Source organism: Schistocerca piceifrons, chromosome X (assembly GCF_021461385.2).
Source record: "Schistocerca piceifrons isolate TAMUIC-IGC-003096 chromosome X, iqSchPice1.1, whole genome shotgun sequence".
Lineage (NCBI taxonomy): Eukaryota > Metazoa > Arthropoda > Insecta > Orthoptera > Acrididae > Schistocerca > Schistocerca piceifrons.
In genome coordinates, this window is record NC_060149.1 from 199416582 (window position 1) to 199440174 (window position 23593).

The 23593-nt window shown below is 43.2% G+C and overlaps 1 protein-coding gene across 1 annotated transcript in view; it reads right to left on the minus strand.

Moving 5' to 3' along the window:
- The window catches only part of LOC124722247 (serine-rich adhesin for platelets-like), a 218441-nt gene extending 202347 nt beyond the window's left edge, over positions 1-16094 (minus strand). The window contains exons 1-2 of the mRNA XM_047247437.1: positions 16081-16094; positions 15950-15995 (exon numbers count right to left, since the gene is read on the minus strand). Of these exons, the coding sequence (XP_047103393.1) occupies positions 15950-15995; positions 16081-16094 (60 nt within the window). The remainder of the gene's footprint in view (positions 1-15949; positions 15996-16080) is intronic.
- Between the last annotated feature and the right edge of the window lie 7499 nt (positions 16095-23593).

Here is a 23593-nt window from a genome sequence, read left to right on the forward strand (position 1 = left end):
ATATATAGTGTCCTATAACGTGGAATTAGTTATAAAAATGTATATTATTGGACACAGTAAGTTTCTGGTTTTAATTCTGACACTTGCACATTATGTACTCGCTTTCAGATTGGCTAGAGCCACCGTTTGATAACTACCCATCAACACCTACTACACTTGGAAATGGCCTGTGAGGCCAAAATATGTCAGTCATAAAAGATACAATAAACTAAATACTTGTGAAAAACAGTCGAGGTGGACAACTTAAAAATGACTTAAACATTATATAATTTGGCATACCGAGGGGCAGAGGAGAGGGGGATGTCTTCAATTCGCCGCTTACACATCTGGAAGGCAGCCTTGTAAGAAGAGGACACTGGCACTCTCACAAAATGGCTCACATTGTGTTCAGCAACAGCTGACACATCAGTACAGATATCATCCTGAAGGAAGCGACCCAGTACTGTTGTGCGTCTTTGGCAGCCCAGAATAATATGGAGCTCGGCCCACACCAGGGACGAAAAGGCACACATGACCAGGGATAAGACATAGTTCTCCCAGCATTCCTCCTTACTGAATTTAATTAAGACAGCAAGCCTTAACATCAAGTCCCTAAAAGTAATAAGAGTAGTCTGCGAAGGATGTCACTTGAAATGTTCTTCGGCAATCCTGAACAGCTATAGCAATATCTTTGGTCTACCATCCCACCAGCTGGCGATGGGCAAAAAAGAATAGCAGTTCCAGTAGTGTTGGTGATCACTTCAAAGATGCGTTTCACAACCTCGTTGATGCAACCTGTTTTATTTTGTTTTAGGGCGCAAAAACAACTGGAGTCATATGGGCCCAAGTCAAAACTATAGAGAGGAGTTAAACGATTATACATCAGTCCCAATGGACAGAATAGGAGACAGCTAAAAACAGGCACGTGGCGGTGGGGGGGTGGGGGGGGGGGGGGACCACGCAGAAATGGAGGTCCAAAGCTAAAAATTAAATGGCCTTCGCCATATTGCCTCGGCGGATAAAAAGTAAAACGCGGTACAGAGCGCGCGCATCATTCGCTAAAACGGTTGATAAATCAGACGGCAAACCCCAGCTGGAACTTAAATTGTTAAGAAATGGGCATACCAGCAGGATGTGGTAGACAGGTAAAATTTGGACACAATGCAATCAAAGTGGTGCGGTAACGCCACTTAGCAAATGATGATGGCTAAAAAGGCAGTGCCCAATACGTAGCCAGCAGGAGGGCAGAGAGAAGGTCATCCAAGGCGCTGGGAGAGGCTTAATGAGCCGAAGCTTATTCCCGTGAAGGGACGACCATTGGCGATGCCAAAGGACCACCACTCCTGACAGACGGCAACGCAGCAGAGATCATCAGAGGTACTCGTAGGCTGAGGTACGAGGACTGCAGCCTTGGCAGCTGCGTCAGCAGCCTCATTTCCTGGCAGACCAACATGACCAGGGACCCACAGAAACATGACACTGACTCCAGGAAGAGTGAGCAAGTGACAGTTTTCCTGGACCCGCCGCACTAAGGATGAGCAGTGTACAGCACACACAGACTTTGGTGGGCACTGAGTGAGGATGAGCAGAGGACACAATTGGAAAGGCTGTGTCGCCAGATGTACTCCGTGGTCTGATACAACATGAAGAGTTTGGCTGTAAATACTGAGGAGTTCACCAGAAGCCGATATCGAAAGACACGGGTGCCAATGACGAAGGCACAGCCCGACCCCATTGTCAGTCCGAGAGCCATCAGTGAAGAGAAAGGTACTATCGCGAAGCTGAGGAGAAAGTCACGGCGGCAGGACAGTGGAAGTTCAGTATACAGACTCTCAACCGTGATAGTGTAAAAGTCGCCTGTGGCCAAATGGATGCCATGATGGAGGATAGTGTGGAGATGGCGTAAGAGGTATGGATGTGCAGACGGATAAACAAAGCACCCACAGTCGAATTTAGAATGGACAACGTACTGGTACAAACGGAGGAGGGTGGTTCAATAGGCACCCCAGGAAGTACCATCGAGGACACACATGAGATTGGGGGACCGCATACAGCGGGCTGCCAGGGAAGAGACATGGGAGGACAAAGAGCGTTTCCTATCGAGCATGAGTCCCAGAAATTGCGTAGTTTCAATGAACAGAAGAGCTACAGGCCCAAGATGTAGAGATGTTGGGTGAAACCATTTGCACCACCCGAAATTCATACAGACAGTTTTGTCAGGGGAAAAGTGAAAGCCATTGTCGATGCTCCAGGAGTAAAGACGATCAAGGCAGCGCTGAAGACGCCACTCGGTGAGACAGGTCTGTGGAGAACTGAAATTGATGGCAAAATTGTCTACAAAAAAGAGAGCCTGAGATGCCCGGTGGGGGACAGGCCATTATAGGGTTAATGGCGATAGCAAAGAGGACGACGCTGAGGACAGAATCCTGAAGCACAACATTTTCCTCGATAAAGGTATCTGACAAGGCAGAACCCACATGCACCTTGAAAACTTGATCTTGTAAAAATGCCCGAAGAAAACAGGGCACGCGCCCACAGAAGGCCCATGTGTAAAGAGTACGGAGGGTACCAGTTCTCTAGCAGGTGTCGTAGGCCTTCTCCAAATCGAAGAACATGGCCACAGACTGGGATTTCCGCAGAAAACCTTTCATGGCATGTGTGGACAAAGTAACGAGATGGTCAACTGCAGAACGCTGCGCTTGAAATCCACATAGTGCAATCGTTAGTAGATGTCGAGAGTCAAGCCACTAAACCAGCCGGGCATGAATCATACATTCCACCACCTTGTAAATGCAGCTGGTGAGAGAGATGGGGCAGTAGCCAGAAGAAAGGTTTTTGTCCTTGCTAGGCTAAGGTATGGGTATGACAGTGGCATCATGCCAGCATCCAGGAAATGTGCCCTCTGCCCAGATGCGGTTGTATGTGTTAAGCAGAAGGTGCTTGTTCGCAAGAGAAAGGTGCTGCAACATTTGAATGTGGATGGCATCCAGCCCTGGGGCAGAGGACCAGGATGAATTGAGAGCATGATCGAGCTCCCTCATAGTGAAGACAGCATTGTACCACTCACGATTTGGAGAAGAGAAGGGTATCACCCAAGCCTCCTTCGCTCATTTCCGATGGAGGAAGGCAGGGTGATATTGCGAAGAGCTCGAAACTTCCAAAAAATGGTGGCCCAAGTGTTGGAGATAGCAATAGGGTCCACAATAACATCTTCTGCTACTGTCAGGCCAGAAATTGGGGAATGGATCTTGGTCCTAGAGAGGTGTCAGAGGTTGGCTCATGCGACAGAGTAAAGGGTGGAAGGTTGCCAGGGAGGAGTAAAGCTGCCATTTGGACGTACATGTGGATGCGGTAGGAGTCAGCGAACGGAGAGCACACAGGAAATGGTTGCTGGAATAGATGTCAGAAAGAACAGACCACTCAAGACAATGGGCAAGCTGGGCAGTGCAAAAGGATAGGTCCAAATTGGAATAGGTGTGTGAGGAGTCGGAAAGGGAAGCGGATGATCCAGTGTTAAGGCAGAAGAGGTTGAGTTGGTTAGGAAGGTCAGCCAAGACAGCACCTCTCTGACAGGTCCTGGGGGAACCCCAGAGGGGATGATGCGCATTAAAGTCACCGAGTAGCAAAAACGGCCAAGGTAGCTGCCCAAAATGCTGGAGGAAGTCTGCCCTGATGACATCGAAGGATGCAGGTACATAAATGGTACAGAGGGAGAAAGTCAGGCGGGGAAGGGAAAGGTGAACTGCAACAGCTTGAAGATGGGTAGTCAGGGAGATTGGTTGGGTATGAAGGTCATCCCGTACGACTAGCATTACACTGCCATGAGACGGAAATCTAACCTCATCGGAAAGGTCAAAATGAATCAGTAAGTAATGTGAAAGCACAAAGCAGCCGTGAGGGCGCAATTTCATTTCCTGAAGGCAGAGTAGAAGGGGATGCTGTGATGATAAAAGCAGCCGTAAATCCTCTTTGAGCGAGCAAACGCCGCAAACGTTCCATTGGAGGACAGTCATGAGAAGGAAGAGATGGAGGGGTGTCAACTAGGCATCCACCGAGTGACAGCTAGTGTAGAGTTGCTACTACTACAGGGTACAGGAGCAGGAGGATCCAGCTCCAAGGGGTCCACAGAAGCATCGGCTTGCTTGTGAGGTCAGTCCGTGGAGTCCAACACTGAAAAATGATTGGCGATGTGCACCGGCGTGACAGAGGCCGGGCGGGCTAAGGTAGCACATGGCAACACTGTCGAACAGGATCGAAGAAGAACAGTTGGCGGAGGAGAAGACCGTTTGCCTTTAGCGGACTTCTTTGAGCCTTTCTGGTTAGAGGATGACTCGGGTGTTGTTTGGCTGGAGGGACAGAGGAAGGCTGGAGGGAGAGAGGAGGTCTTCACGGGAGTACTCCTCCTGTCCTTTCCTGCCTATTGGTTGTGTAGTCATGGCTTTGCCCCTTGAGGCAAGAGTTTGATGGTTTGTTGCACAGTGGGACAGGGGGATGGCGATGCTACCTTGACACTGGGCGATTTCACAACCTCCGAGCCGAATTTGAGGGCGCATGTCTGCATGGCCATGTCCTTCATGGAGCGAGGGGTAACAAGAACAGAACTATATGTACCAGACGGGAGAACACAGGGTTTGCAACTAGCCAGTAACTTGCGAGCTACTGGGTGTGGCACTTTTTCCTTTACCCGAACCTCTTGGACAGCCCACTCAGCTAGCTAGATACACGGGACAATCCCGTGCCATTGCAGTTGATATAGCGGGGAGGAGGAGGTGGACAATTGCACTCGTGTGCATCCCTGCCACAGGTTGCGCATTTGGCAGGGTGTCGACAAGATGTTCTAGTGTGGTTAAAACGATGACATTGGTAGCAACACATTGGGTTCAGAATGTACGGCCGGACTGTAATAATTTCATACCCTGCTTTGAGCTTGGACACCAGCACCATCCTATCAAAGGTGAGGAAAAGAGTGTGGGTGAGCGCTAAGGAGGAATCTACCATTTTCATCACATGATAGATGGCAATGACATCCTGATCGGAGAGGTAAAATTGTATTTCGGCCTCAGTTAGACCGTCAAGCAGCCTGGTGTAAATTACACCACGGGAAGAACTCAAAGTTCTGTGGGCCTCAACACGAACAGGTAGCTGTGCAGAAGCCAGGCAGCAAGCAGGTGTTGCGTTTGGGAATCAGAAGCCATCTCCAAAAGCAAAGTGCCATTCCGTAAACAACAGCAGGATTTCACAATGCCAGGAACTGCATCAACATCTTTCTGAATAATAAACAGATTGCCTGTAGCGGAGGACTGACTGTTTTCAGCACGAGAGACCACAAGGAACCGTGGTGCAGCAGGAAGGGTCTTCGAGTCAATAACCTCATTACGTTTACATTTTGTAGACGTCGATTGGGAAGATGAGTGACTCATTGTGAGAAAATCCCCCACGATTGCCAGCGTCTCTATCTGTCTAACTGGGGGCTCCCTTCACAAGGGGGCACACCCACCTTAGGTGACTGTTCACATCTCAGGTCACACCTCCTGAACATCTGACAGGGGGACCAATTGGCATTTGCGAAGGTTGCAGCTCAGGCAATCACCCCTCCATGGGCCTGGTCTGTACCAGGGGGTATGTGTGAACCCTACCTGTTGACACAGGGCGGGGAATTACACGTTATCCAGTCATCTGTTACACGCTAGATGTGTGGGCTGGCCTTCAGGAGTGCACAGGGAGGAAGAAGAAAAAAGGAGATCCTCAAACGCCGAAACGGAGGAAAGAGAGGAGAAGGGAAACAAAGAGAGTAAAAGGGAGCCAAAAATAAAGATGAGACTGTTCGTACATCAGCGACAGAAAGCGGAACATTCCCAATAAATCCCCAGGCGTGTTCCCCAAGGGAGGGGAAAAAGAATAGGAAGAGGATAGACATGCACCACGGCAGGGAAAAATGCTGCAACGCCTGGGGTCCCATGGCAGCCCTGGGAGGGTCGATGCAATCTGACAGAGTTGGGGTGAGAAGATAACAGCAAAGGCATACAACTTGCAGTTGGCTCTTCAAAGCACCCAATGTGGTAGTCTTTCCATCTGGCGGCAGCAAGAAAGCGACAGGATAATTGGAAAGTGGCCATTGTCACAAAGATCGTCATTGGGGTGGTGGTAGTGTTGTGTGGGTGCACTGAAGTTCCCAAGCAGTAAAAAAGGGGAGGGGGGAGGAAGTGGTTGGATTAAGGTGTAATGTGGTCAACTCAATGTAGGTTGCCCACCTGGACTTAAAAAAAAAAAAAAAGTTTCAATTGGTGATCACCTATCTCAGTTGCATCAGCACCACAACTGCTTCCAACGTGGAATGCAGCAGAAGCCACTCGCTGATGACATCTGTGCGGACCAATATACAGATCCCTCTAGAAGCCCTCTCGATGCAAGCACAGTCCTGACAGAATGGAAGATTACCACATAGCACTGGATGTCAGGGGGCTCAACCAAAAGTGTACATAATGACCCCATCAGTCAAGTTGACTACCACATTGACTTTGAACTACTTATACACATACTGTGCACATGCGATCATTAACATTGCATGCAGTAGGCACTATTACAAGTATTCTTCGCCAGTCGATCCATGTTAAAGAGAAAAATCTGCAAAATGGTCACTCTAAGAAGAGACCCAAAAATTACTACATCAAAAAGATGATATACAGTAAATGAATGAATATTGCTAGAAAGGAAAGCAGAAACTAGGGGACATCAAAGGCTGCCAAAACGAAAAAACAGTCAGAGAAAGAATGATAGAGATGAAATACTATAGCACAGTAAGGGCTGATAGCTTGGGGCTTCATCCTCATCATACACGTGCTCACGAAGGAGATGTGAGCTCCCTGAAGGGAAGCAGGCTGCGAAACGTTATATCAAAGAAGGAGAAAATTCTCACTAAATGTTCTTTACAAATGCTAAATACAAAAAATATAAGGAAAGAACTATTAAAAAAATTAAACTGCCAAAATACATTGGAAATCTGAATCAAGAACAAAATTAGAGTTAGTGCTCAAAGAAACAGTATAAGAAAGTATTCATTTATGAGTGAAACAAATAGTGTGTGAAATAGACTGCCTGCAAAAACCCCACTTCTACTCCCAATGACAATATGTAACATTTAAAACAGACCTGCTAACCCTTTGTCACGCGTAACTTGGGGACTCTTTAATTTGGGCACAATAAACTCGATAGGCAATGACAGAATCATCTATTTTTAAGATTCACAATTTAAGTGCCCTAAATGTAATCAGTGACTTTCATGGGGTTGCGTAGAAAGAGAACGTACGAAACTGGGTAAAAATAAATAAATAACAAATGCAATAAAACAGAAAGGACCTAAATTTTTAAGTCGCCACCAAACAGTTGTAGTTTCAATACATGCCTTTTATTAATCAGGAAAATTACGCAAAAAATTTCAGTTTTAGGGTACTTATAAGCTACGGGTATCTTTAGCACTAACTTAGCAGTAAGAGAAAACTGGATTAGCGCACAGAGAAGCAAATCTGGCAGACCATATTTGCATGGAACATGCACATCACATTGTGAAATTTTCTACATTCATAGTTTGACATCCTTCTGAGACTTGTTTCTGTCATGCAGGTGTTGCATCTACATCCTTTGGGATGGGGGAGAGTTAGCGATTTCCCTTGTTCTTCAATGAGGAGAAATATTTTCAACCAGCTTTGCAGGATACAGGGTATTCCAACCCTTTCCAATCTTCTTTAGCATAACTCTTCAAGAACATTTTTATATACACTCTTCTATGCAGTTTATACAGTTGCCTTCCAAGATGAATAACCTGGGGATTGATACCATCACATTCAACATTGTGAAAAAGATCATTAGGCAGCTCTTGGTGTTTCAGTTCATGTTGTAACACGTGATCTGTAGTATCAACATCACCTTTTGTTGAACTTTCTCCTTCCATATTTGGGATCAATGGCATCATCATTATGAATTGAAAATACACAAATTAAATTTTTGTTTTCATGCAGTATTCTCTTTCCCCTTTTATAGCAATTAAATGTGACAGCAATTACGTTTCATTTTGTTTCCTGATGGCTATATAACATACAACAGAAACTTTGGTCTCACATAACCGTTGAGCTCCAAATCAGAAAAACAGTTAGCAGAAGTGGTATTGGGATTGGGTCCAAGTGTGGTAGACTTACACGTTCCCTGTGTATGTTGACTGTGTGAATCCTCTAAGTGTCAATTAAAACAACAAGTTTTATTTCATATTTGTTTGTTTTTTAGGATACATGCTACTGAAAAACACATCTACTGTTAATCCTTGATACAATAGGTCCTCTGACAATTTTCCACAAACCTTTCCAAACACATTACAAATCGGAGCAAAGGTGTCAAATTCTTTCCTTTGAGCTTTGGTTGTTAGGTCTTTGAAACAAAGGAAACGTATCAGGGTCTTAAACCATTTGAGATTCTTCACGAGGGTGAATTTTTCCATGCTGTTGCCTTCAATACCCCAAAATTCATCCAGACTTTTGACACACTGTGCCGCCCTGCTAGGTACAATGAGCCAATAGAAGGCCTTACATCAATGCCATGTTGAACTAATGTCCCTCCCTCTGTAGAAATCATCTTCAATAGTGTCCACGTAGCGGTTCTTGTATCTGACAATCATATCAAGTATGTCATCAGTGAATAAATTATTCCAACATTCAACTGCAGTTTGAGCATTCTTAGCATTTCTCACACCTCCATGAAGGCAAGTGCTGATGCTTTGAGAGCCCATGCAATGTCTTTCGCCAGCTGGCTCATTTGTCAACACAGCCATATTAAATTTTCCGAAATGAAAGTTTCTTGTTTTGTTGTCACTTTCTTGATCTTCATCAGTCCCCTAAACATCTCGTGCCGATACAGAATTGCCTTTACTTTCTTCCACCTCATCTTGTGGATCGATGTCACTCTCCTCCCTCAAATCCTCAGACACGGAGAGGGTCTTCTTCACTGCACAACAGCAAGTCTTGTATGTCTTTGAGATGACATAGGTTTCACTGATAGTGGCAATTCCAAGCCATATCTGCACAAAATATTGAGCATAAAAGAGAGAATATCAGAATAATTACCTATTCGAGTGCAAATTGCATGACCGGTCAAATTCAAAATGCTATATATTTCCACAAATTATCCACAAGCCTCACATTACACTTCGATTAAATGAGCAAACCTACAATTCTCACAAAAAAGAAGATAAAATACAAAGTTCTTCAAATGGAAGATCTTTGGACACAATCAGCTCGAGAGGCCATGACAAGGGTCATGTGAAAACTAATGGAGGGGGTTGTAAAGAGCACCTGAAGATAGGAAAGTACTAGCAGGGGGGAAATCTCATGCAGTCTGAGAGAGGGGAGGGGAAGAAAAACATGTCAGCTGCATATAAAACATTATTCTCTGTAATAATTTCCTCTCCTCCATCTCCTTTCTTTCTTACATGTGTACCATGTAACACTTGTGTCAATAGATCAGTAACAAAAGGCCACTGGGATAATCTTTCAACTGCAAAGATAAAACAAAACAAAATAAAATAAAATAAGAAAACACACTCACTTCATCTGCCACATACTCACTGAAAGTTAAGGATGTATGCTTTCTAAGCTTCCTCATAATCTGAGCAACAAGCAAAGATTCCCACTCACAGCAGCGGTCACAAAAATATGCACCGAGCATATGCGAACAGAACTGAAAAAGATATGTTCTGCTTCTGGTTCTTTAAACCAAAACACAACAAAAACTGGACAAGTTACCTGGAGAGCTTACCATTTGATAGCATTACTCAAAATGCCCCACAGATTCTATGGAATGCTAGTAACTTGATACAAGAGGAAATCAAAAGTTTTAATTACCACCTAAAAGAGTTTAATAGTTAATCTTTTGTGGGTACACGTCTGCAGGCCAGGTACACAATGAAACTCCCACACTACAGTGCCCAAACAAACAGGTACAGTCCATCAGCAGTTTGTGCAGTTTTGTGGTGTGGGAATTTCTCCATGTACTACGACTGCAGACAAGTACCTGTCTATAACTTTATTTATGACTACCCCTCGTAACTATTACTATGAAAAAGCATCTATGTCTCTACTAACGCATCAACTAAATAATAGTAATAGGGAAAACAATCTGTCATCTGACTATAGCATTCTGAAAGAATTGTTTAATCTGTCACAATAAATGATATTGATAAAATTATAGGAGATTTCGAACAAAATTACAAGTGTACATGGTCACGACAATGTTTCATTTGAGGCTTTCTCAATGTCGTGAATAATGCAGTCTCTCAGGGACTGCATTGGATGGTGATGTCTATTATTACTGAAAGATCCCAGTGCAGTGTCAAATGTCTTACAAAGGAACTTCATCAACTAGACCTCGTATTTTCTTGACAAAAAAACACAAGAGGTAAATATCAACCCCAGCAATCTTAACTCAAGTGAACATTTGGGCCATTATACAGATACTACACAGGTACAGCCCTCTCAACATACAGCTTCTAAGCATTCGCATGTTCGGGTTGTTTGTCACATGCCCCACCTCACTGCGGCCTGTAATGTCAGAACGCAAAGTACTGCATGTGGAGTTTAGCAAGAAGTTTGTGTTTGTGATGTCGGTGAACCCACAAGCCGTTGTGCGACTCCTCCGGAAGCAGTATGGAATGATGGTTTAACTGCAACTATTACATGTCAAAGAACCAGAACTCTTGAAGGTCATGACCAGTAAACAGCAATATTCGCTTTTTGGACGAACTTCTATTCACGGTAAACAAAAGCACATGACGTTTTCTTTATGCTTTTCCTTATATCTTTCAACTTTGTTGCAGATATGATAGACAACTACATGGACCTCCGGACAAAGACACGCTAATACAGGATTGCCACAAGTTTCCCTAAGCGAAATTCCCTGATATTTCCCTATTTTCCAAACAAGTTTTAGCATCTCAAGGATAAGCTAAGACGTAAGTTGAAAATCTGTCTTTGCAGCTATGGTACCAGACACCATAGCGCAAATGAGGAAAAAAAAAGGGGGGGGGGGGGGGGTCTTGCAAGCATACAGCGTTTTCTGATGTGAGCAAAAATATAAGTAATACCATGAACGTCTTTTGTAATGAAGCAAGCCAAATGGTATGTGTGTTTCATTGACCACTGATAATTTGTTTCAACAAAACGAAACACATTTGGTGACAAAAATGTGCATTTATTTGGAGTCGCAATACAGATTTAAAATACTTTCACTGATTTCAGAAATAACCTTAGCAGAAAGTAGGCCTCTTGAAAGAATTGTATAAGGCAGGGAAGAATTATGTAATATGTTGGTTCCACTATGTTCGTTATTGTTGGTTACTATCCTCTGAGTCATATCTATTATTTTACAGGTATTGTGTGATTTTTGTTTTGACAAATACTTGGGTACATAGCGTACAAACTGTCAGCGACTGACCCAATTTTCTTCTTCTTATCGTCCATACTCTCTAACATATTAACTACTTTTGAAGTGCCAAAATGTACTAGAACAAATAAAATGTCTATAAAATGCCACACTGTACAACATACTTGCACTGAGAGTCGCAATTCCTGAAATCCACTGCCCATGGCCTCTGGCCTGCCAAGGAGCACCACAGTCCCGGGTCCACGGATAAACTATGAAAATCCGCCGCATTACACCACACAAAAACAGACCCGGGCTGCGGGCAGATTGGTGAGACTAGATCCGACAGGCAGGGCCTGCACGTTAGTGGGAACCGAATGGCTTCAGACTGGCAGAACCGACCCATTACAGATACCCGCAGAAACACCCAGCTTGTGGTTTTGGTCCGTTTTGGAAATCCACTTGTGTGGCCAGCTATTCACAAGTCACCGACAGCATGTCGATGAACTGAGACAGCGATGATCAATCCATAAAACAGGTAACTTGTTTAAATACTCTGGGAATCAATACTATCGAAGATAGGTAGCAACTCACTGTAAAGATGATCGCTGAGCCGCAGCCAGGCACGTAGAAAAAACCATCACACTCTCACAACAAAATTTTCAGCCAAAGCTTTTGACATAAAACAAGAGCACACACACAATCACTCCGACACAACTCATCCACACATGACTGCCATCTCTGGCCAGTGTGTCAACAATCTCTGAGAATCAGATTCAAACAAACCACTCATGCCTCCCTGCCTCTCATCAGCAGCTGCTAGGCTGGCGGCAAGAAGCTGTGGCAGCACTGACTGCAAGCCAAGATGAGTGGTAGGAGGGGGAGAAGCAATAAGAATGAGGGAGCAGGCGCACGTACTCAGTTGCACCCAGCCAGTGACAATGCATGACACCTCAGTAAACAAACCATTTCATCTACAGAGACACACATGAAATTTTCCCAGTGTTTCTTTTTTTTCAAATTTCCCTAATATTTTTCTCTGATGTGTTTGAAATTCCCTGATTTCCAGAACCTGTAGCAACCCAGTAAATATAGAAGAAAATAGTTGGTTGACGTTCAGTGCATGTATACAAATGGAAGACGATGGTGATAGTGAAGCTGCCATTTCACCATAGTCACACTCGTCGAACATTTTCATTGTTTCGAAGGGGTTGGGACGTGCAACTGGGGATGTCAGTGATGGTGAAGGCTGCTTTGACAATATAAAATCCTTGCATACGACTTTGCCCATGTCTGTAACAGAGCAATATATGCAGCGGGCCACTGCCTTATGGAAAAGTGGAAATAAGAGGACTCCATCTTTGAAGACCATCAAGAAGAACTTTAAATTATTAAAACAGAAAAGGGATCTGTATGTTTAGAATAGATACTCTGGTACTGCGCACCGTGGAATTTGAATCCGCACCAGACGTCATGGGCTTCGAAGAGCCATAGAGGTCTCTGCACCATCACACAGTAAGCTGTGGCAGCGCACGCCTCCTGGCCCACTTCTAGTGTGAGGGCGCCACAGTGGAACACGTGGTCCCAGCAGCCAATAGCGGCACCCCCGATAGTGTACATAAGCACCTGCCTCGCGCTCAGCCAGCCAGTCTAATCTCGCGTACGTTGGTTTACACCTCGCTTCGTGCTAGACAGTTTACTTCCTTGTTCTGTGTATGAGTGGACGTGTTTGTTTCTTTGTGACTCAGTTGTTCGATCTTGTTGTATTTGTTCTGTCCTTTGTTGGTTGTGTCCATCCTCTCCCGTTGTGTTGTTGTTCACAGGCCTCTCCGGGGGTCCCACCACGCTTTCCGTCATTGCTACACCGCGACCATCCTGGCCGCAGTTACAACAAATACATTGAAAACCATGGTATACATAGTCAAAAGCTTGTAAAATAAAATACTATCTGTTTAGATAAATGTAACAATGCATACAGTGGTAGGTTCATGACCTGTGACGTTAATGAACAGTAGTGGGGCATTCAAGCTACAATGGAGGTCAACCTAAATAACTTCAATGCCTCTGGTTTCAATGCATCTGCTGGGTGGATTTACACCTTCAAGAAGAAATATTGTATTGTGTCATGAAAGATAACTATGTTACACCAACATAAAAGCTATGTTAACGAAACAGCCGTAATTACTGTCTGTGAAAAAATTTGTTGCCGAGACCAGAGCAGCAAAGAGAATGTTTAGAATATGGATCAGAGTGGGTATAATTTAGAAATGACATCAGGTCAAACTCTTGCGAAAAAAGGAACAAAAGATGTCTACATCTACATATATAATCCGCTAGCCACCAAGCAGTGTGGGGCGGGAGGCACAACTTGCACTGAAGTCATATTTCCCCCTCTCTGTTCCATTCGCGGATCACACAAGGGAAAAATGATTGTCTGAACGTCTCAGTATGAGCTCTTATTTCCTTTATCTTTGAATGATGATCATTACGTGATTTGATAGTTGGTGGTAATAATATATGCTCTACATCTTTGATAAAGACTGGATTTCGGAATTTAGTGAGCAGTCCCTTCTGTTTAGCGCGTCGTCAATCTGCAAGTGTGTCCCACTTCAAACTTTCCATGATATTTGTAACGCTCTCAAGATGGCTAAATGTACCAGTCACGAATCTTGCCGCTCTTCTTTAGACCTTCTCGATTTCTTGAATCAGACACAACTGGTAAGGGTCCCATACAGACGAACAATGCTCTAAGACTGGACGAACTAATGTATTGTAAGCTATTTCCTTTGTTGAAGGACTGCATCGCTTCAGGATTCTACCAATAAACCGCAATATAGAGTTCGCCTTACCCATTACTTGTGTAATCTGATCATTCCAGTTGAGATCATTTCGAATAGTCACACCCAGATACTTGACTGATGTTACCGCTTCCAAAGACTGATCATTTATTTTGTACTCATACATTAATGGGGATTTTCACCTTGTTATACGCAGTAGGTTACACTTACTAATATTGAGAGATAACTGCCAGTCATTACACCTCACATTTATTTTCTGCAAGTCCTCATTGATTTGTTCACCTCTTTCGTCTGATACTACTTTCCTGTAGACTACAGCATCATCGGCAAACAGTCTAAGGCCGCTATCAATACCATCAACCAGATCGTTTTTGTAAATCAAGCCGAGGACCTATTACATTGCCCTGGGGCACACCTGAAGTTACACTTGTGCCTGTTGAAGATACCCCATTCAGGACGACATACTGCTCCCTGTCTGTTAGAAAACTTTCTATCCAACCGCATATGTCACTGGATAGACTGTAAGTACGCACATTTTGTAACAAGCAACAGTGCGGAACTGAGTCGAACGCCTTTCAAAAGTCGAGAAATATGGCATCAACCTGGGAGCCGGTATCTAGAGCCTGTTGTATATCATGCACAAAGAGGGCTAGCTGTGTCTCGCATGAACACTGGTTCCTAAAACCGTGCTGGTTTCTGCAGATGAGCTTCTCAGAGTCTAGAAAGGTCATTATCTCTGAACACAAAATATGTTCCATGATTCTACAACAAATCAATGTCAGTGAAATTGGCCGGTAATTATGTGCATCCGATTTTCTACCCTTTTTATAGATTGCTATGACCTGGGCCTTCTTCCAGTCCTGTGGAACTTTCCGCCGTTCCAATGATCTCTGATAGATGATGGATAAGAATGGTGCTATATTTGTAGCATAGTCAACATCACAGTCATGAAGTTCATCAGTAATAGGACTCATAGTTACACAATAATGCCAACGATACCGGCAAATGAACACTCAATCACCACTGTTTATTGTTTTAAAAGACCCAACCGGACTGTTTGGGTTGCATGTCAAACAAGTTTGTTTCACATGGACAACACTGTCGTCACCTCACTTTCTGGGAACGAGAACAAGGAATTCTTATAGAAGGGACGAGAAGAGGTGTTTTATGAAATCATCTAAGGCGATAATAAATCAGTTTTAACAGTCGACTCGTTTTCTGGTTGCAAAAGTTTATCAGTGCATGGAGGACATGGAGCAGAAGACATCGTCACTTCTGTATTGACAATATCATTAGATGGCACAAGATACTACCAACCGCTAGATGTAATTGGCTCCCGTGTATTCAAGGGCTTTGTCCGGGCATTTAGCAATTTGGTATGACTTCTAGGTGTCAATGTAAATTTCAGTCTGCAGAACACCATCCTGCAAATGCAGTCACTTCTTCACAGGCAGTGCAAAAAATTAATACAGAAACACTATCCAAGCTGTATGCATCTATCCAGTGATTAATCACAGTTGTACGATTTGCGCATATACACAATTTGCTTGAGATGATCCAGCACCATGTCAGCCATTTTCAATAAATGGTTTCCATATTTTGTTAACCATCTGTGAGCAGTTATGACAAAACTATACTCCCAAGTTGCGTAAATTTCCAATAAAATTGATGTTTAAGCCCAAAGTACTACGCAAACAGTTTCAAAATTTGTGCTCTAAATAATTAGTTTCATTAATAATATCTAGCAAAGGGTGAATGAAATAACTTACCCCTGCAGCTGCAATTCCCAAAAATGACTCGAGAGCTGTTGGATCACTGAAAAAAGATAAAAATAATAATTACACTAACATGTATTTAATTTGTTTTGTGATTACAAACAAATATTGTGCAAATAACCAACAGAAACTCATACATACACTCTGAAATAGCGCGCTATGAAGGAATTATCTGAATGGGACGGAAATCGGCAGGTGTGGTTTACATGTACAGACAAACGATTACAATTACAGAAAAATTGAACTGGATGATTTATTCAAAAGAAAGAGCTTCACAAATTGAGCTACTCACTAATGTGTAGGTCAACCTCGTGCCGTTACGCAAGGAGTTATTTGGCTTGGCATTGACTGTTAAGAGCTGTTTGACGTTTTCTGAGGGATATAGTGCCAAATTCTGGCCAACTGGCGCATTATATTGTCAAGATCGTGAGCTGGTTGGAGGGCCCTGCCCATAACAGTCCAAATATTGTTGATTGGGGAGAGATCCAGCCAAGTCAGGGTTTGACAACCATGAAGACGAGCAGTAGAAATTTTTGCCATGTGCAGGCTGGTCTTATCTTGCTGAAAAGAAAGCCCTGGATGGCCTGCCATAATGGGCAACAAAACGGGGTGTAGAAAATCGTTGATGTATCACTGTGCTGTCAAGAGTGCCACGGATGACAACCAAAGTGGTCCTGCTATGAAAAGAAATGGCATCCCAGACCATCATTCCTGGTTATCGGGCTGTATGGCGGGCGACAGTCAGCTTGATACCCACTGCTGTCCGGGACATCTCCAGACATGTCTTTGGCCTGGAATCGTGTTGACTGGCATTTAAATGTCTTCAGTGATGAGTCGAACTTTGAACTGAGCCCTACAGACCTAGATATGTGTCTGGTGTGCAACAGACCGCTCTGGGTTACAAACCTGACTGTCGCTGTACGGCCCAATAACTTGGACTGATGGTCTGGGGTGCCAGTTCTTTTCATAGCAGTACCCCTTTGTGGTCGGCACAATATTGTCATGAGCATCTATGGAAAATGGTCCTACATCTACATCTATACTTTGCAAGCCACCTAATGGTGTCTGGCAGAGGGTACTTTGTATACCACCGTTTCTTTCTCCCTTTCCTGTTCCAGTCACGGACAGTTTGTGGGAAGAATGACTGCTGGTAAGTCTTCGTGTGGGCTCGAATGTCTAATTTTATCTTCACAGTCTTTTGGAAGCTTAACTAGGAGGAGGCAATATATTTGTTGACTCTTCTAGTAACGTATGTTCACAGAATGTTCTACAGTAACCCAAACTGCAATGCAGAATGCCTTTCCTCCAGCATCTGTCACTGGATCTGAGTGATCATCTCTGTGACACTTTCATACTTACTAAAGGCACCTGTAACAAGGAAAACTGCACTTCTTGGGATCTTCTCTATTTCCTCTATCATTCCTATCTGGTATGGATCCTCCCCCTCCCCCTTGCCCTCCCCCTCCCCCTCTCCCTCGCCCTTCCCCTCTCCCTTCCCTCCCCCCTCCCCGCCCTCTCCCTTCCCTCCCCCTCCCGCCCCCTCCCGCCATCCCACTCTCCCCCTCCCGCTCTTCCCCTCACCTTCCCCCTCCCGCTCTCCCTCTCCCACTCTCCCCTCCCCCCTCCCACTCTCCCCCCTCCCACTCTCCCACTCTCCTCCCCCCTCTTCCACGGGACCCCCTCCCCCAGGAAATGAACGTTTTTCTCAGCCCTGAGATACTGAAAGTGCAGGATTGACAATATCCATAGTAGTCTTAGATGAATATAACAGAAATTTAAATTTATCCTCACTGTTGTTGTTGTGGTCTTCAGTCCTGAGACTGGTTTGATGCAGCTCTCCATGCTACTCTATCCTGTGCAAGCTTCTTCATCTCCCAGTACTTACTGCAACCTACATCCTTCTGAATCTGCTTAGTGTATTCATCTCTTGGTCTCCCTCTACGATTTTTACCCTCCACGCTGCCCTCCAATGCTAAATTTGTGATCCCTTGATGCCTCAAAACATGTCCTACCAACCGATCCCTTCTTCTAGTCAAGTTGTGCCACAAACTTCTCTTCTCCCCAATCCTATTCAACACCTCCTCGTTAGTTATCTGATCTACCCACCTTATCTTCAGCATTCTTCTGTAGCACCACATTTCGAAAGCTTCTATTCTCTTCTTGTCCAAACTAGTTATCGTCCATGTTTCACTTCCATACATGGCTACACTCCATACAAATACTTTCAGAAACGACTTCCTGACACTTAAATCTATACTCGATGTTAACAAATTTCTCTTCTTCAGAAACGATTTCCTTGCCATTGCCAGTCTACATTTTATATCCTCCCTACTTCGACCATCATCAGTTATTTTACTCCCTAAATAGCAAAACTCCTTTACTAGTTTAAGTGTCTCATTTCCTAATCTAATTCCCTCAGCATCACCCGATTTAATTTGACTACATTCCATTATCCTCGTTTTGCTTTTGTTGATGTTCATCTTATATCCTCCTTTCAAGACACTGTCCATTCCATTCAACTGCTCTTCCAAGTCCTTTGCTATCTCTGACAGAATTACAATGTCATCGAAGAACCTCAAAGTTTTTACTTGTTCTCCATGAATTTTAATACCTACTCCGAATTTTTCTTTTGTTTCCTTTACTGCTTGCTCAATATACAGATTGAATAACATCGGGGAGAGGCTACAACCCTGTCTTACTCCTTTCCCAACCACTGCTTCCCTTTCACGTCCCTCGACTCTTATAACTGCCATCTGGTTTCTGTACAAATTGTAAATAGCCTTTCGCTCCCTGTATTTTACCCCTGCCACCTTCAGAATTTTTAAGAGAGTATTCCAGTTAACATTGTCAAAAGCTTTCTCTAAGTCTACAAATGCTAGAAACGTAGGTTTGCCTTTTCTTAATCTTTCTTCTAAGATAAGTCGTAAGGTTAGTATTGCCTCACGTGTTCCAACATTTCTACGGAATCCAAATTGATCTTCCCCGAGGTCCGCTTCTACCAGTTTTTCCATTCGTTTGTAAAGAATTCGCGTTAGTATTTTGCATCCGTGACTTATTAAACTGATAGTTCGGTAATTTTCACATCTGTCAACACCTGCTTTCTTTGGGATTGGAATTATTATATTCTTCTTGAAGTCTGAGGGAATTTTGCCTGTCTCATACATCTTGCTCCCCAGATGGTAGAGTTTTGTCATGACTGGCTCTCCCGAGGCCATCAGTAGTTCTAATGGAATGTTGTTTACTCCCGGGGCCTTGTTTCGACTCAGGTCTTTCAGTGCTCTGTCAAACTCTTCAAGCAGTATCGTATCTCCCATTTCATCTTCATCTACATCCTCTTCCATTTCCATAATATTGTCCTCAAGTACATCGCCCTTATGTAAACCCTCTATATACTCCTTCCACATTTCTGCCTTCCCTTCTTTGCTTAGAACTGGGTTTCCATCTGAGCTCTTGATATTCATACAAGTGGTTCTCTTCTCTCCAAAGGTCTCTTTAATTTTCCTGTAGGCAGTATCTATCTTACCCCTAGTGAGACAAGCCTCTACATCCTTACATTTGTCCTCTAGCCATCCCTGCTTAGCCATTTTGCACTTCCTGTCGATCTCATTTTTGAGACGTTTTTATTCCTTTTTGCCTGCTTCAGTTACTGCATTTTTATATTTTCTCCTTTCATCAATTAAATTCAATATTTCTTCTGTTACCCACGGATTTCTATTAGCCCTCGTCTTTTTACCTACTTGATCATCTGCTGCCTTCACTACTTCATCCCTCAGAGCTACCCATTCTTCTTCTACTGTATTTCTTTCCCCCATTCCTGTCAATTGTTCCCTTATGCTCTCCCTGAAACTCTCCACAACCTCTGGTTCTTTCAGTTTATCCAGGTCCCATCTCCTTAAATTCCCACCTTTTTGCAGTTTCTTCAGTTTCAATCTGCAGTTCATAACCAATAGATTGTGGTCAGAATCCACATCTGCCCCTGGAAATGTCTTACAATTTAAAACCTGGTTCCTAAATCTCTGTCTTACCATTATATAATCTATCTGATACCTTTTAGTATCTCCAGGATTCTTCCAGGTATACAACCTTCTTTTGTGATTCTTGAACCAAGTGTTAGCTATGATTAAGTTATGCTCTGTGCAAAATTCTACAAGGCGGTTTCCTCTTTCATTTCTTCCCCCCAATCCATATTCACCTACTATGTTTCCTTCTCTCCCTTATCCTACTGACGAATTCCAGTCACTCATGACTATTAAATTTTCGTCTCCCTTCACTACCTGAGTAATTTCTTTTATCTCGTCATACATTTCATCTATTTCTTCATCATCTGCAGAGCTAGTTGGCATATAAACTTGTACTACTGTAGTAGGCATGGACTTTGTGTCTATCTTGGCCACAATAATGCGTTCACTATGCTGTTTGTAGTAGCTAACCTGCACTCCTATTTTTTTATTCATTATTAAACCTACTCCTGCATTACCCCTATTTGATTTTGTATTTATAACCCTGTAATCACCTGACCAAAAGTCTTGTTCCTCCTGCCACCGAACTTCACTAATTCCCACTATATCTAACTTTAACCTATCCATTTCCCTTTTTAAATTTTCTAACCTACCTGCACGATTAAGGGATCTGACGTTCCACGCTCCGATCCGTAGAACGCCAGTTTTCTTTCTCCTGATAACGACGTCCTCTTGAGTAGTCCCTGTCCGGAGATCCGAATGGGGGACTATTTTACCTCCGGAATATTTTACCCAAGAGGACGCCATCATCATTTAATCATACAGTAAAGCTGCATGTCCTCGGGAAAAATTACGGCTGTAGTTTCCCCTTGGTTTCAGCCGTTCGCAGTACCAGCACAGCAAGGCCGTTTTGGTTAATGTTACAAGGCCAGATCAGTCAATCATCCAGACTGTTGCCCTGCAACTACTGAAAAGGCTGCTGCCCCTTTTCAGGAACCACACATTTGTCTGGCCTCTCAACAGATGCCTCTCCGTTGTGGTTGAACCTACGGTACGGCCATCTGTATCGCTGTTACGCAAGCCTCCCCACCAACGGCAAGGTCCATAGTTCATGGACTAGAAATAAGTAACTTTTGTACATATGCATTTGAAGATGCGCAAGTAAAGATTGTCAGACTGCTTCATAACACAATCTTAAACCGTAATCCCTGCAAAAGGAGTACAAGACCTTGATTCTACAATTTGTCGGTACTGCTGATGTTATTGTTAGTATGATCAACAACCTCATGAAGTGCTAATGATAAAGGTGTGTATTAATGTTCCGTTTAAACATTGACCCATGTAGCACTATTGAATCCTGCTGCATACAGATATATATCTTGTTATGTGCATAAGTTCACGACAGATAGATACAGGGGTGGGGCAAAAATATGGAAACTCACAAGAAATGTGTACTGGAACATAAACGCAGATGCTAGCCAAGTCTCAAGGTTGCACTATTGTATTTGACCACAAATGGCACCTGTGTAATATCCTCAATAGGTTGTGTCATGGTCAAAACAGCGTTCTGTGTAGCTCAATATGTCAGAGTTAAGTGAATTCAAAAGTGGGCACATTGTTGGTCCTCGTATGGTACGTTCATCCATAACCAAGGTAACCAAAGTGCTTGGTATTTCAAGAGGTACCTTATCGAGGTTTATACTGTATACAGGGAAGCTGAAATATCATCCATTAAGTCACAATGTGGACAAAAGTGTTTATTTAATGGTTGTCACAGTTGGTCATTGAAGAGGATTGTGATGAAAAATAAGAATAGCTGCAAAAGTCACTCCAGAACTGAATGTCGCACTTTCGCATCCTGTCAGCATCAAACAACATGGGGTTCATAAGCAGGGCAGTGCTGGAATTCGAAAACAGCTGATCAGTGTTGCAAATGCCCAAAACAGGAAAATACGGTGCCGAAGCCCTGGGAACTGTGGAGTGATGAAAGAAAGTAATTTGATTGGATGGGTATTGTTTCACACAGAGTTCAACTTCTAGCCATGTTTACATCCAAAGAGTGAAAAATGGTGGTGGCTCGGTGATGATTTGGGCAGCCATGTTATAGTACTCCGTGGGCCCCATGGTTACTCTGCAAGGTCACATTACTGCGAAGGATTACTTGCTTTACTTTGAATAGAGTTCGGCAGGTGACATTTGCATTGACACACTGTGGGCGCGTGGTTCTGATACGCCAAATAGTAACAGAGTAGACGTCATTTGCACACAGATTCCCAAATATTACTAGAGAATTTTTGTCCTCTGGTTTAGCTGACAGACTAGTGTAGTGGGTGTTTTTTAAATGTATGTTATAGCAAAAAACTCTCATAAGTTACAGGGGGAAGGGGTTCAGTATACTTATTTATTTATTTCTTTATTCATCCACATACAGAAATGTTAAATGGATGTTGTCCAAATGTACATGTAAATTTTCTGTGAAATCATTTCAGAGAAATGGAACCTACAAATATAGACATAAAATACTACAAAAAAATAATACAATACATAGTAATACTGACTTATATGCTTCTTTTTTTTTTTTAATCGTATACTTAGTTCTTCAAAGGCCTTTACTTTTACCATACCCAGCCCGCAAATCCTTTTATACCCAAAAGTGATTCAGCAAGGGTTTTACACTAGACAACAACTGACGATGATGATGATGATGATGATGATGATGATGCTGCTGATGATGATTATGACGACGACGATTGGTTTGTGGGGTGCTCAACTGCGCAGTTATCAACGCCCATACAAATTCCCAACCTTTGCTCAGCCCAATCTCGCCACTTTCGTGAATGATGATGAAGTGATGAGAACAACAACAACACACACACACACACACACACACAGTCATCTCGAGGCAGGTGAAAATCCCTGACCCCACCGGAAATCAAACCCGGGACCCCGTGCTCGGGAAGGGAGAACGCGACTGTGAGACCACGACCTGCAGACTAGACAACAACTGTCTGTTGTTTATATTTAATATAATGATGACGTTAAGGACCAAAAAACAGTCTTCCCAGTTTTGGCTTAATATAAACATTATTAGAAAAATTGTTAGTGGTCAACATACTCACTTACAAGTAAAAGCATTGTTAGAGTAGAAATTCTTTTAAATTTTGCCTTCATTTATTTTCATGTTGCAAATTTCTGTTGTAGACTGGCAGTCTGCTGTAAAGTTTAGCACCAATACGTCTCACATACCTTTGTGTGTTAGTTTATTTTGAGTTAGCATTTGTCTGAAACTCTTCAAGCAAGGTGGAGTCTCATTTATATGATACATGCCCATGCACTCGCTCACGCATGTGCGCGCGCGCAGCGCGCGCGCGCGCGCGCCCACACACACACACACACACACACACACACACACACACACACACACACACACACACAGAGAGAGAGAGAGAGAGAGAGAGAGAGAGAGAGAGAGAGAGAGAGAGAGAGATTTTATATATATATATATATATATATATATATATATATATATATATATATATATATATATATATATATATATATATATATAATGCTTTACAGAGCGTTCTGCGATGAGGTGTGGACGACCAAGTTGTAAGGGATAGAAAAGACTCATTGTGGTTTGACACCTGTGTTAGAAAGCTGCTACATAAGCAGAGAG